This window comes from Convolutriloba macropyga, chromosome 10 (assembly GCF_964194025.1).
Source record: "Convolutriloba macropyga chromosome 10, txConMacr16.3, whole genome shotgun sequence".
Taxonomy (NCBI): domain Eukaryota; kingdom Metazoa; phylum Xenacoelomorpha; order Acoela; family Convolutidae; genus Convolutriloba; species Convolutriloba macropyga.
This window is the reverse complement of record NC_134477.1, coordinates 46908642-46924132: the sequence shown is the minus strand read 5'-3', so window position 1 is coordinate 46924132 and position 15491 is coordinate 46908642. Positions and strand designations below refer to the sequence as shown.

At 37.5% G+C, this 15491-nt stretch overlaps 2 protein-coding genes across 2 annotated transcripts in view; one reads left to right on the top strand and one right to left on the bottom strand.

Moving 5' to 3' along the window:
- LOC142348045 (uncharacterized) overlaps positions 1–15491 on the top strand; it is a 71620-nt gene that overhangs the window by 27406 nt on the left and 28723 nt on the right. The window lies entirely within an intron of this gene.
- LOC142348046 (uncharacterized) lies at positions 5518–7458 on the bottom strand. Its single transcript, XM_075399213.1, has one exon. It carries the CDS (start codon positions 7456–7458, stop codon positions 5518–5520), a length of 1941 nt encoding a protein of 646 aa, XP_075255328.1.

Sequence of the window (15491 nt, the reverse complement as noted above, 5' to 3'; positions counted from 1 at the left end):
TTAAACAAAATATACGAAGCATTGTTTTCAAGCTTTTGGCGATAACTATTAAAATGTGCTAATCAAACAAAATCGGTAACATCTAATCAAAACAAATCGTAAAATTAAAGAATAAAACAAAGCTCTCATCAAGTTCCATCAGGCTTCCAACAAGCCAGAGAAAACGTAGAAAAAAATTTCTTTTTAAAAAAATTTCTTTTGTCTCCAATTATAATTGATTATTTATATTTACCGCTTTAAATGTTATTGAAGTTCCTCGAAAAAGCTAATATTAATAAATTTGATTAACCACATTTTGGAAAAATTAAGCATTAATCAAGAGATTCAATCGTTCCCGAAGAACAATTTTGATCAATTCAATAATTTTCCTAATAAATACATAGAGGAATAATTATTCAATCCTCACTTTCCTTTCTAAGTGTTATTGTTCTTTTCCTTGACTTCATTCTGGAATTTTATAAACTTGCAAAATCACTGAAGAACCCATAGCACCTATTGAACTACTGTTTTTTAAGGCTGCCAATGAATAGCGTCTGTTATTTTATCTTATCTATCGATTTTTGCGAGAATAAGTCTGTTAAGTGCCTTAATTTGTCATGCAAACAAAACTTTGCCGATCTCTGAATTAGACAAGTGTAGAATGCCTCTGAACACAAAAAACAAACACAATTAATTTCGGTCGGAAATTCTTGAAAAATTGATTTCAAAATTGTTACATTTGGTTTTGAAAACTTCTTTTTTGCAATTTATTAGTTTTAGTTTTTTTTTTATTTGGTATGATTGGAGTTGCCAGGAACAACTGGCCAGAAAATCAAAATTGAGAAGTTGCAAAAACGGGCTATCAAAATCAAATGTAACAAACTTTAAACGAATTTCGTAAGAATTTTCAACAGAATAACTGGGGAATAAAGGTGTGCTTGCTACGCAAAAAGTGTAACAGAGCAAGAGATCTAATAAAACAGACAAAAATTTTCCGAATCCGCTCATAATAGCCAAAATGTCGCTGATCAAACTTCATTATGACATAGTCAAACCAGAAGACTTTGAAAACTTTCCCACGAGTATCTGTGTCTTCATTAAAACGCTCGAACAAAAAAATTCAAAATTAGACGAAATGTCAAAAACAACTTTGGATTGAGGTCAATTGTTCGTTAAATCGTACAAAAATAGAATAAGTTACAACAATGGCTTCGGCTGGGAAGCAAAGGAAAAATGTTTAAGAAAACGTTGAATGTTTTTTTTTGTCTCACAGCATGAAAAAATTTCTTTGTATAGTAACATGGGAGCTTATAGAAGTTATTCTTTTAGAGAGAAAACAAAGCAAAGTATTTTATTGATGCAATTTTTTAACAAAAGTGTTGCTTTGATTTTTATACTTAACTGATTTGAAATATTATATTGTTTTGTTATAAGTATCTGTAACCACCTGGTTATAATTGTAATTTACTTGTTTCAAAAAGAATGTATGGCTCCCCCCCTAATTGAGCTTTTGGCTAATTTGAGGTTCGGCCTGAGTAGAGAAAAAGCCTGGTACAGATAGAATGTTGTCCCACAGACATTAAGTGAATAAATTTGACAAATGCTGGTTATTTTGAATGTCAATTTCTTCGTGGTCTTTTGATTCTGTATCACTATACCCGCTATTTTGGCAGCAACCTTAGCGAAAACTTCGTATAATGGATTCACAGTCTTGCCGATTCTTTTGTTTGTTCGCGCTATTCCTTCATCTTCATTTGAAAACATAATTCCGTGGTTTCAATGCTCAGTTCTGAGTTCGTATCGATACGAAGTCAACATGTGTTATTTTTACGATGTTACAAATTTTGAAAGTTAAGACCAAAGAACCTGAATTCTGTTTGATGTTCTGGAGTGTTCAGATCAATAATGGCGACTCCCGTAAGAGAACCTAAAGCTGTATTCATACCTCAAAATTCAACCAATATTTTGCTGCCATAAAAATCGTGCTGACCCTTTATGATGGCAATATACCACTGTATTTGCACACCCAGAGCCGACGAACCAAATAAAGCAGATTCAGAGTGATTTTCTGACATTCATTTTTGTCCAGCTTAGAAACATGCTCCTCAAGTAGTTCTTTTCATCAGCATACAGTTTGAGTCTTAATTGCCACTATAAACAGTGATCCCTCATCTGGTTTCTCATCACGCATACCATTTTACCATCTGCTGGAGGTCGGCCAAACAGAATTCGAAGCGTTTGATAAAAGTATCAGATTATCATAGCAGTTCAATAAGAGTTTTAACCAACGTATTTGGCGGAAAACTAATTCTCAAGAAACCAAACAACACGAACGGCAGTCGGAGAAAACAGTTAACAGTTCAAAGAGCTAGCTATAGTTGGAAAAAATCTTAACACCAAATTAATAACAAACAAAATGATCTGTACCTCCAGGTCCCCGATTGGAACACAGGTTATAAAGGATTAATTTTAAATAATTTTTACAGTATTTGAAAATATTATTTTGAATTTCTCAGATGTGACAGCTAAAATGCTTTTTTAGCTAACTAATGATGAGACTGCAAAAGGTAACGATACGTTGCCAAACATATAGTTTGATCGAGTAATTTTACTCGAAAAACAAAGCATTAACCGCAACCATGCTTCATGAATAGGCTTATAAAAACTATTTGAAAATCTCTCAAATTGCAGAAATATCCGTCACATTTATCCGCAGTTCTTAATTTTTGGCAACTGTGGGTAAAAGTAACGGAAGTTTGCCACTATTGTCAACAAATTAGCCTCGCATCTACTCACAAAAATGCAACCAATTTCTGAATTTGTATTGTTTACAAACACAGAATCTAAATGGGACAATTTTTCGTAACCATTTTCTGCAATTTGAACGTCTCTTCTATCCACAAGTTGCTTAATATACATCCAGAGATATAGTATACTATTTCATTATTTTATTATATGTGCGGTGTTCCGCCTTCAGTTAATATTGAACGTGCAGTGTTGGTGGTGCTGTGGCCGGACGTCAGAGAAGCAAACTAATCAGCTTGCTTCACTGACGCCTGTGTTGGTGGTGTTTCAAAAAAGACCCTTGAGTTATAGTTACTTTGGCAAGATATGCCTGGGCTACCCTTTGCCCACTGTTGTTCCTTGTCAACAGTTGAAACTTTGGTGATATTCCATTGAATTACATCTCCATAATAAACATTATGACTTGGGTTTCTTAAGGTTACAATTTTAGCACGTGCCTCTCCTGGTATATTATATGTTAAGTGTTGTTCATAATATCCGCTTTGGTTGGTGCAACTAACAGTAGTATATTATACCTACGTAAAGAAAGGGGGGGTTATCATTCGACTCTTAACCATAGGATAATAGGTAGTGGCGGTTAAGTGGGAATAGGATAGGCGGGATAAAATCTTTCCGCCGCTGTTTTTATCCCTCTCCTATTCAATCATTCCCTTTTGAGTCTTGCCGCTTTTGTTTCCCTTTAATTTTGCCTTCTGTCTCGCCTCTTGCTTTTGATTTCAAAACACTCAAACAAATTAAATTAAAACCAAATATCACACTGCATGCAAAATCAATACTGGTTCAGTTTTGCGTGTCTCTCTCTGGGCAATTAAATTTAATTATGCACACTAATATCGCCTTGCAGTTTTGCACACTGGGCCCTCTGACTCGCTTTCACTTGCTTCTTCTGCCTCAAAATTAATGAACGGATTATCGGGCGTAGAGTTTTCTTCAAAACTGGCATCGAAATCAACGATATCGCTACTTTCAATATCTGAATCATTTATATTCTGAGCAGCAACAAAACCGGGGTCTGGTGGTTGCCATGTGTTGGAGCTTTGGGTGGTATCTGGAGAGGAATGTGGTACAACAAAACTGTTATCCCACTCTGGGCTAGAGCTCAAAAGTAAGTCGCTAAAATCGTCATAATCCCATTCCACATCGTCGTTATTCCAATCAATTTCATCGATAGCATAATCGACAATTTCATAATGGCCAAACGGGAGGGTTTTTATGCCATCGGGTAGTATATAGCGCTTGTTGTCAAAAGCTGACAGACAAATTTTGTTTGCAGTAACTGTCTGCAGCCTGTGGTGGTAGGACACAATCCTGGTGTTCTCTGAGCTCAGGTGGTTTCCAGTGCTGAGAGTGTTTAGGAAGTCGACGTGGCGAAGATGTTGTTGTGCGGCCCTCGTCACCCCTTTTGCTGAAAGTTTTCGACAACCTAAAAGAAAGAAAGAAATGAGAAAAATTAGGTGCTATTATAATTACTAACCCCCTATGTAAATGTAATACGATTTAACACCTTCCAGATGCCTATTAACCCAATACGAATTTTTATACAACAACTAACAATTTTGTTTTATGAGAGAATAAACTTACTTTTTGACAGGATGGAGTACAGCTTCGGCTTTAAACAGATAAAGTCAGTAATATAGTCGCCGGCGAATTCGTCCTTGTATTTGAGGACGACTCTTTTGTTAGTGGTATCGTAAAGAAAGTGATTGGGTGGGTAATTTGAGAAATCAAAATGACTTAATACTGACTGAGGCTTCTGCGATAACTCTGTATAAAAATCGTCGCTTTTTATCGCATAAAGGAGACTATCTGTATCGCTGTAAAGAAGGCGACAATTAAAGTTGGGGCGCATGACATTGTAATGGAATGAGTACATGTGGAATTTTGCAAGATCTAATATAGTCGCTCCCACAATAGTGGGAGTGTTCCAATAAATGGACTTTGGTCGTGTGGTCAAAGCTGCTAAATTCTCCCCAAAGATCATATAGCGATCAAACACAAATCTGGATATTATCTTCAGCGCATGCTCGGCATCTCGTGAGATTGTTATTTTATTTCTGCGTCTTTTCGATTCGCAGTTTTTACCATAAACTGCATTATTCATCAGTTTATAAAAGTTCTCTTCAAACTTGTTTGACGCAACTTGCCGCTTTTCACTATTTAGTGTAATGTATGGCGACAGCCAGTTTTCTTGTCGAAATTGAAGCACTCTGTGAACTTTCCTGATTACCAAGCCGAGTTGGACATAAAGTTTCAGCAGTTTGTAGTGGACCACGTATCTCTCTTTATCAAAGAACGTTTGCAGGAGTTTCTTTACTTTGGAAGATGGGAGATTGTGTTGTTCTTTTAATTCGACCTGGTAATCGCTCAACCACTCATCTTCAACCACGTCTTTTGTGGGTGCCAACGGAAAATCGCGATGCTCATCATGAAGGCTCGGCGGGTAAGAGATATCGACCTCTACAAAGTATCCAATGCTAGCGTCATCGGCTGTGTCCAAAATCTCTTGAACTTGAATATCTGTGTTGAACGCAAATTCGGCGAGCGGTAGTTTCTCTAATCGCATTACGCCACCATAAAGGTTATTAGCGTCGACACAGAATCCAAAACAGGATTCCTCCGTGCTATCGTGGTTGGGAATATAGGAGTTATTTGCAGTGAAGCGCCGACTTTCAAAGACAGATGTGACTCCACCACGAATTGCGGGTTCAATCATGTCCAAGTGTTCGCGCTCAGTCAGTAACTCGACATTGGCTTTGCAGATTCTAAGTGATGCTTCCTTAGCCATATTGGGTAGGTGAAGAAGTGCATACAGTCCAGTTTATACGTATCGAAACTCAACTGTCGATGGAATTCGCAAACACATGCGAGTAGTGCACAGTCCGGCTTCAAGTATGAGTCATGATAATCCTGCAGTGTTCCACATTCCCTGCGTGCATGTTGTAAATTAGTCTCCGTTAACTTCACTGCCCCTCCGTCCAGAGTGTTACCCCACTTGCTCAGTGACGGAAGACTGGTGTCACTGAACTTGGACCGACTAGTCACATAAGAGTAAGGGTAGTAGCCTTTCTGTTTAAGTAGCTGAAGGTTAGCATCAGATAATGTAGAAAACATTGCCCTCATTATTTCGAAACGGTCATCGGTTAAAATTTCAACAAGTTGCTCTAAAGAACTGTTCATCATCTTGAAGGAGTCTATGAATCGAAGATATTCGTAAACTTTCACTGTTTTTCCCTTTTCCGTTACAAAAGTGTCAATAAGCACACCAAATGTCATTGATATGTATTTATCGTCGGTGGCTGGTATGACGCTGATGGTTGTGGTTGGCTCGCAGTTATTCAGTGCCAAGCAAATGTGATGTAAGTCATAATTTTGAATATTATGACCCACAACAGGGGTGAAATTGATATTTCGTCTCAAGCGATTGCATTTCTCATGTGCCCATCCCAAGAATTTACCACTGTAGTGGCAATGGTCCAGGTCAATTGTCTTCTCTGGATCTTCCGTTTCTGAAAACGATTTTTCACAAATCCAACAGTGCGTAGCGTTAGACTTTCCCAAGTTTCGTCTATCGCCTTTGAAGAAAGGGTGCTTCCTTTTCTGCTGATAGATATCTCTGGCTAGTTTGTGAAGCATTTTGACAAAATTTGTCATGCAAGCAGGAGAACTGTCTACATGATGAAAGATTGGCTTTGATGAGTGGTGATCTATCACTGTTAGCGCAAAGCCACACGGTTCATGTATCTCCTTGTCATGTGTAAAGGTTTTATCACTTGGTCCCTTGCAAGAAGACACGGGTCGTAAGAAAGACTCGAAGTCAAAATAGATAACAAGAGGGACAAACCACGTAGCAGCCAAGTTCGTGAATTTGTATGAGTTGTTCTCACTTGAAGGCATATGAATAACAGCAGGTGCATTTTTGCAACAGTTATTGAGATGTAGGTTGTAACTTTCAAGTCCTTCTCGACAAATCAAAAAACAGTTTCGACAAATTTTGTAGGAAAATCTGTAATCAAGTCCTCGCACGTAGCAAACAACCTTCACCAGGTTTGTAATCAGGACGTAGTGATGACGGTCACAGTCGTACAGCAAAAGTAAATCCATTACAAAATCTGAGCTGTATGACGAAATTTTTAGAGGGAAAAACTGGCCGTTATCGTATCCAAACACGTTTACCTGAACGTTGTTGAGTGTTTCAAATTGAGGAATGTCTGCAAAGCCCATGGGCATAGTAAAATCGCCCAGAGGTTGATGCAGTCCTGGTTGATTGTATGCAGTTGGTGAAGTTTTGTCGGTTTGATAGTTACGCTCAATTCTATCTAAACTTATCTGATGATACATGTGATAAGCGGCCACAAAACAATACCTGAAGCAATCTCGATCTTCGTGGTTCCTAACGTTGAGCAATCCTCTGCAGTTGGCAATTTTTGACGGCAATGCGATGTATGATGAACCAAGAATTGGTCTGAAACGTGCGAATTTGACGTCAACTTTGAGAACTTTTTCGAGTGTCCAACCACTCCCCAAAGAGTTGAAGGTTGTCAATACGCTCATCATCTTCTCCACCATTTGCCAATACGCTTCATCCGACAGTCCGTTTGCATAGACAGGAGTCATCAGAGAGTTTGCGTATGTTTCAATACGGTCATCTTCTGGCATATCTGGCTCATCATACATAACTTTGACAAACCGCAATTTTGCACACAGTTGAACTTTTTGAGGACCCTGGGTCAGCTGCTCACTTATTAGAGTGTCTATTTTGGGTTTTTGTATCCGCATAAAGTTTTCGAGATCGTTGGACTCTTCGGCCGCTGTTGACTCGAACGATCTCTACTCCATGGAGTGCACTTTCCAACGGAGTGTCTCGAGGCTGAAATTGTTCACCTAGGACGGGTAAGTGATGAACGGAAGTCATATGCTGTACGTAAAGATGGCAATCGTTGAATCCGAGTAGGCAGCTTTGACAGCAATTGGTGAATCGTTGGTGTGCAGTTTTCATGTGTTCTTCGAGCAAAGAAATCTTCCGACAAGTAAACTCACATAATGAGCATTGATATACGGGTAAACCAATCTCATCGGGATGGAATTTATGCTCATGCCTGGAGCGATTTCCTTTTGTACTCAGAATAGAATGACAATAACGACACTGGAAACCCATTTTTGAATTGTGTAACTTTAGTAAGAAAGAATAGTTAAACTCGAGTACGAACAGTAGAAACGAATGAACAAGAAATGGTTTCTCGGGTTTACTGTATTAGAGACTACAGTACTGCGTAGGCGCCAAATTCGAAGTTTTGAAATGCTGTTTTCTGATTGGTCGGTTTTGGCGCGTACCTTTATTTCGAAATTTTGTTACTTTTGAGAGAAAAAAGATGTGTTTTGAACTCTCCATTGCAATCGTATGCCAAAATATACCACCACAGGGAACCCTACCGAGTTTTGCTGATCATCGTTTGTGTCAAAAAACTTTTTTGAGAACCTGGAAAAACATGCTAATATTCAAAATTGTAATAAAAAGCGCTATTTTATGCATTTTCAATTACGAATGGTTAGAGTTGTCCTACGTTCTTAAGTGTGATGAGCAAAAATGCTCCCCGTGCCGAAAAACATAGGACCCACATAAAAAATTGCTCAAAAATAAACAGAAAAAAAGTTTGTTTTTCTTTCTTTTTTCTGAGGCCTTTTTTGATGACAGCTGTTATGAGATAAATTTACACTGAGAGCCCAATAAGTCCAAAAATTTAAAGAAAACCAATCTAACATCTTTCCTTAGGGTACTTCATATGCTAATTAATGCCAGATGTTAATGTGACATTAACTGCCAGATGTTTCGAAAATCGGTGAAGGAGCCGTTTTTTGATGATGATCCTCATGAGCAATAATGTCGGGCATCAAGCAGTGAGTACAAAACCGTTGCAAAAATTTGAATTTTTTTTCAGTAATTAGTAATTAGGTTCATTAACCCTTAATTAGTCGCTAATTAGAGGCTAATTATCTCCATAACGGATGAGTAAAATTTGACGAGTGTGATGAGATGTTTTGTACTTTAGAGTATGCTGAGTCTTACTGAACAATCAGTTTCATCCCAATCACTTCAAGTATTTTTTGGAGCCCTCTTTTTTGTGGTCAAAGGTCAGAGGTCATGTGTTAAAAAAAATTTTTTTTGAGTTTTTTTCGTTTTTTTTTCAAACTAACATGCTCTTTTTTTCAATTGATCCCCAAGTAACAAATGAGAGTTGATTCTAGTGTAAGCTGAAGAGGGCATCTACTGAATTAAGTGTCAAAATTTGACGTTTGAAATGCATTTTTTCGAAATATTTTCTTTGATTATTTTTTATTTTTTGAACAGTTCTTCGACTTATGAATTGAATTTGGAATTCAATCCATGCTACAGCTGTGGCATGGAGTTAACATGTTATTAGCGTCAATACCGCATACTCTCACATATGGCTATATCTCTAAACTTTATGTTTAATATATATAATAATAACAAAAGTTTTGCAGATTGGGAAAAGTATTTCTGGATATAATATTGAAAAGTCTCACCACGTCGTAGTAGTTGTAATAATTGAGTGTTTGTTAGGAAACAAATGTTACGTTATAATGAAAGTCTTTTCTGAACATGTTCGAACTTGATCAGTAGCAATGTTTTAATCTCTTTGACTCAGCAGATTTAAAGCTATAAAACAGATTTAAAAAGTTAAATTCAGCTTTTAAAAAGTTGAAATCACACATTCTTGAAACAAAATCAAGTTAGCATCTCACTATATAAAAGAGTTTTGTGGTGATCCATTAAGTTTAGTTTTCAAGTTAATCAAATAAGTCCATTAAAGTATTCTCAGATAGCCGTTTCTTTGGTGCATTGCAAATCTTTGGCGTGTCTGTGACACGAAAAACACGTGCTGATTCTGGTGTTTGAAATTGTGTAGCTGACAGTAACGTTGTATCAAACTGGTTGTCACTGAGCAGAGCCGTAGAATTGTTCTTGTGAATTCCCGCAAAGAGAGATGGACTAGATGTCGGTGTCAAACTGGGACTCGGATCAACTGCTGGTGTTACTGGCAAGCTGGCTGAATCCAATTGGGATTGATTTTCTGGGGAGCAAGGTGATGACTTTATGCCCCACATGTCAGCTAAGTTTTCGCAATCCTGATAAGCCCCTAGCTGGTTTTCAAACAGAGGCACACAGTCGCAATCGTAACGAAACAAAATTCGTTTAACGTCGTCAGGTAATGACTCCATGCCAAGATGTTGAAATGTTGGCAAAGTTTTTGGAGGTAAATGTCCTCCTGATGTAATAAGACTGCAATCTGCTGGTTCTGTCTTCTCTGGTAAAGAAGCAATTGCGTTAATGAAAAGCTTGGGTATCAAGCAGTGCTGGTAAGTTTGCCAAACATCGCCTTGTCTCTTCTGTTGAATAAGCACAACAAAGTTTTCGAACACTGTCTGATAAACCAATGTTCGCTCCAAGGAAATTACAGATTCAGCAAGTATTTGAGCGGACATAATTTTTGTACAAATTTTGAGAAAGAAACTAAAACCAATTTGATAGAAGACTGTTGGTAGGTGTTTGTCTGGTAACGAACTCTTGAAGAAAAGCAAAGTGCACTGAACGCAAGGTTTAAAGAAAATTACAAAAAAAACAAATTATATCTGGGGTCAAATATGGTTTTAATTTTGGTAGTGTATGTGCTCTGATATATGCTCTAAATTTTGTTATTATACATGGATCGATACACTTTATAGTGTGTACTAACTCAGTTCTTATCCAGAGCGTATTTTATTATTAGCATTTCATTGTACGCTGGTGGATGTTTATTCTTATCAGAATTTCCTTACTGCTGTAGGTTCACTTGTGCTTCTAATTATATCACACACCCAGGGTCACATCTGTTCCAAGTTATAAACATATGGTCCGCATATAATTCCAATAAACAGTGTACACTGCACTGCTAGTCCAAATACACACCTAGGGTCACATCTGTTTTCTCTATAGAACCAAAACATGTGGTCCGCATATAATATCAATAAACAGTGTACACTGCACTGCTTGTTCAAATGCCCATCCAGGGTGGGTCACATTTGTGTTCTCAAAATAAAAAGTGTACAGTGCACTGCTGGTCCAAGTACACACCTAGGTTCACATATGTTTTTTGTCTTATCTAAGGTCACAGCTGAAATTAATTATGCAATATGTGAACAACAGACAGACTCAAGTACGCCATAGGCGTACTTGAGCCTGTATTCACAAATCATTTGGATTTAATTAGGCAGTTTGACGACACTTGTTTAAACCCAACTTGCCGCCCCATTGAGTTGGAGTTTTACACATTATAACACTTGAAAGTAATAAAACAAGTTGCACACTATGCCTTTCACGTCCACAAAAGACACAGAGTTTGGAGATTGTTATTTCGATATTTCCAAAACTGATAAGCGCTTAATCAGAGCAACGCTGAAAACCTATGAAAGGACAGGGACATATGTATTTCTGAAATTGTTCAAAAAAGCAACAGACGATTACGAGTTTGAACAGAGAATTTCTCTAACTCTTGGAGAGTTTGAAAATTTGGTCAGCTCAGCTAGCAAAATACAGAACTCAGTGGCTGACCAGCTGTCAACAACAAAACCACCACTAGCGAAGAAACCAAAAATTCAAAAAGAAGTTGCCAACAACGATGGTTGAGGCGATGTTTGAGCGTTCTCCAAATTACTTTAAACAATTTCAGAAACAGTTCAAATTTCTCATTCTTGAAGAAAAACCTAGCTTTTCTATTGGAAATTTTTATGCAGTGTGTGCACATTTTGATTCCGAATTTTGCAATTTAGTAAACAGTCATTATCACGTTCTGATTGATACAACTACTTTTGAAAACGAAACAGTGAAACGATATCAGAGCTTTCCTGTGCCTTGTGTTTATACAGCTTTCAAATTCTTGTTTTGGACTGCACCAAACTTGGAGACTAATGGAGACGTTTTTACAAAACTCAAATTGGCAATCGAATTCAACGGTTCGGGAGAAAAAACCGATTCACAGTCAGTGCGCAAACGACTGCCAGCTTTTGCTAACCACAACAATTTATCGAAAAGCAGCTCTGCAAAACAAACAAATGTCAATCTCAAACCTAGTGCCAAGATGCCAGTAGTTGCTCAAAAAACTATCTACAATGCCCGGCCTCCATCGAACCAAGTTCAAACTGATTTTGTTAATAGTGAAACTTTACGAAGAGTTGAAACAATTTTGTATGGTCCTCATTCTGGCGCTTTTTGTCAAATTATGGATATTTTTATGAGTGGATATGGAAAATTGAATATTGATTCTGATTTATTGAGTGTTCGCTTTGTGTATGAAGAAAAAGTAAAGTTTTGAAAAAAAATAAATTTCTCAAGTTAGTAAGGTTAGAACATCATATGAAAAGCGAAACGAATCAATTCATTATCGCTAATATTTACAAGTTTTTGAGCATTGAAAACAAAATGAGCAATATAAATACAAAAAAGTCCACAAAGTTTAGAGTTTGCTCTTTGAATTGGTTGATTCTCCAAGAGTTGATAGATGTTGTGATTGCTGCCAACGGAAACGATTCTTTGATATAGGTGTTTGTACGATAAAATGGGCTGACCAAGGGGATCGGCAAACAAAAGTTGATTGTTTTTTCTGCATAATAGTAACCATTGGCTGCCAATATTTTCAGCAGTTGCTGCATTAACAATAAGGAAGCTGTTTCTGTTCATTTTTTCCGGAAAGTTGTTGGCCGCAAACACACCATGGAATTTATATTTAAGAGTTTTGCAACCTTGGATTAAACCATTAATATCATCTTCATCCATTATTAATTTGTCAGAATGTGATTCTTTGATACTCTTCTTGCACTATCAACAAATATTGTGCTAGCTTTTCCGCCAATAATGAATCTTTCTATATTGTTCGGTAAGGCCGCAGAAAATTAGAACTCAATAGAAATTGACGAATTTGTAAGCTCAGGATGAATAAAATCGTGGGATGCTTGTTGGGTGCTGGTCAAATCAAAAACCATTATGAAATGATTTGGGTAATCTGTCAAACTTATTCCATGACCATTGTCGATGTAAGCTAAATCGGATATTGTGTTAAAGTAAAGACGTTTTTCATCACTTGTTGATATCGGGCTGTCTGCCACAGGTAAACCGTTTCGATAAATATAAATCTGCTCAAGGTTGAATTTGCGGAAATTAAATGGATTTTGTCTGTTGTTACCAAGAAACGCTTCGTTAGTGTTCAGACAAATTGCTAGTCTACGAATCGGTTCTCTGGCAAAAATATCTTCTTGTTTCCAACTGTGGAGACCCGTTGACGCCAGAAACGTTTTTGTTAGAGTCTGCAGGTAGGGATACGAAGCTGGACTTGTTAATAAAGTTTTTTCAATAGCCGATACAACATCATCGTTCAATGTCATCTTGCGCACATACAAATTAGCTTCGAAAATTTTTACTTTGTAGTGCTTGGCAGCATCGTCAGACATTATAACAAAATCATCTATTGACCGTCTAAATGCAATGCGAAGTGTCACACCACTTAGCAAATGTCTGTCACAGGTGAAAAAGTCGACTGCAACTTTACCGTAGAATGTGCACTCAGCTGATTGCCTCACTAAGGCTTTCCTTCTGTTCACTTCCGCAGTTGACAGCGCTCCTGGATTTTCTTCGTAGGAGTAACCCTGACATGCCAACCAGGTGTTTTTTGCATCATTGTTATGTGAAAATTCTGTTTCAATAAAACTTTTATGAGCATAGTTTCCGTTAGCGTTTGAAATTTTTAGTCCATTAGCAGACACTGTACAGTCAGAGAAGAGTGAATGTAACACATTATTGCAAAAATAGGGAGCATCTCTCTTCGTAACATCTGTTGCTGCTCCTGCGTCATATCTCAAATCAGCTTCTGATGACTGGACAATTTTACATTTTACTTCCAAGAAAATTTTCTGTAAGTCAATAAAATTATTTCGGTCACCGGCGACTTCAAATTCTATTATGGTTCCATTTGGACTGTAGACTGGGCCCAACTTTTGACAAAAACTACCATCGAAAGTTACTAAAAGAGAAGGTTTTTTGAATAAATCCAAAGAACTGTGAGTTGCTTCTGATGGTAACAAATTAGCGATCATCGTTCACTCTGGCAAAAAAATCTGACCGACTTCTTTTTGGAGCTCTGTGCGTTGAAATGGTTTTTTTGCGTTTGTTGATCGCTTTCTGTGGCTTGACTCGACTTGACTTCCTCCGACGAGAAGTATTTCGTTGAGATCCCCCAGTCTGTTTTTTAACAGTTTTTGCGATTGTATTTTTAAACGCCTGTTTAGGAGATTTTTTGCTTCCGACTACATCCAAAATCTCTGGAACACTTTATTTCAAAAGCTCTTTCCCGATACGCTTCGCTGTAGGCAAAATGAAACGACGTGCTAAAGGCAGCGCAACACGTCCAGTGCCTGCAGCAAGGGCTCCAAAACCACTTCCTCTTTGACGATAATGTCCAGAGAAGAGAGGCAAAGACGTTGCTTGATTCGCATAATAAGAATCCATTTTAGGAGGAAAATTTTTTGAATTGTAGTGTTAGAATAACTTTTCCAGTTACCGAAAAGGGAACTAATTGTCCTGTTTCCGTTCTCAGTTCAATTGAAATCGATTGAATTGTGTTGGTTAGGAGCTTCTTATAGTCTAAATTTGTAAAAACTATCCGATGAGTTGGCTCAAGCTCACAAACACTACCGTTTTTCAGACGTTGTTTTGAATCAATGACTCGCAAAAGAGGAGCCTCAGTGTCACCAACGTATTGATATTCAATTATGTTAGTGTAGATGAAAATTAGATGCTTTCCAGCACAAAGATCAGTTGGGAACTCCCCATAATAAGCTTTCGTATCATCACTTTTCATAAACTTGTTCGCATTGGGAATCATTTTGTACCCAATATGTATTCCATTACCGTCAGGAATACCCTTAAATCCAATAATGCTCGGAATTTCCTCGCTGGGAAATGTCATTCCCTCATATTTGCCAAATAAAATTTCATATTTTCCAGAGCTCTTCAACTCTCTGAAAGAAAAATTGGGCAGTCCAATTGTTCGCTCAATTGTAACAAGAAGTTGTGCCACTGTATCAAAGGTTCCTGGCATAAAACTAAATTGTTGTCCACTATAAGGTCTAGAAATAACATTAGCTCCCGAAGACATCATTTGGGAATCTTCATAGTCTTTTAAGTTGTACACAATTAGATTTCCGTTTACTATGTTTTCTATTTTTGTTGGGAATATGATTTCACTTAACGCCACTCTCCAATCACCTGCAAGTTGAATTTCGTCATTAAAAAAAATCGAAATGATGCAAGTGTGTTTGAATCAAATATTTCCATTGAAGCGGATGAAACAACGTGAACTGTAAACTCGTCTTCAAACCGGTTGTTGGACATTTTCAACGAGAGGGAGCCTGACAAGTTGTAATTCTGGTTGATAAAATTTTCCTTGAATTGGTTCTTTGTCTCTGTCGACTAAGGAGTATGTTGGTGGGCTTAATGTCGGTATTCCCGTTATTCAAAGACTTCGTCTGTGAACGATTGCTTGTAACTTTTCCTGAATGCTTTATCTTTTTTAACTATTCTCACAAAGTCTCCAATGTAAAACTTGGGCTTCTGATTTGAGCTTGTTTGGACTGTCAATGAAACTAGTCGTGGCACATCT

What these genes read in the sequence shown, in the direction of transcription:
- LOC142348046 (XM_075399213.1), bottom strand. Translation starts at nt 7,458, where the DNA reads ATGTATGATGAGCCAGATATGCCAGAAGATGACCGTATTGAAACATAC.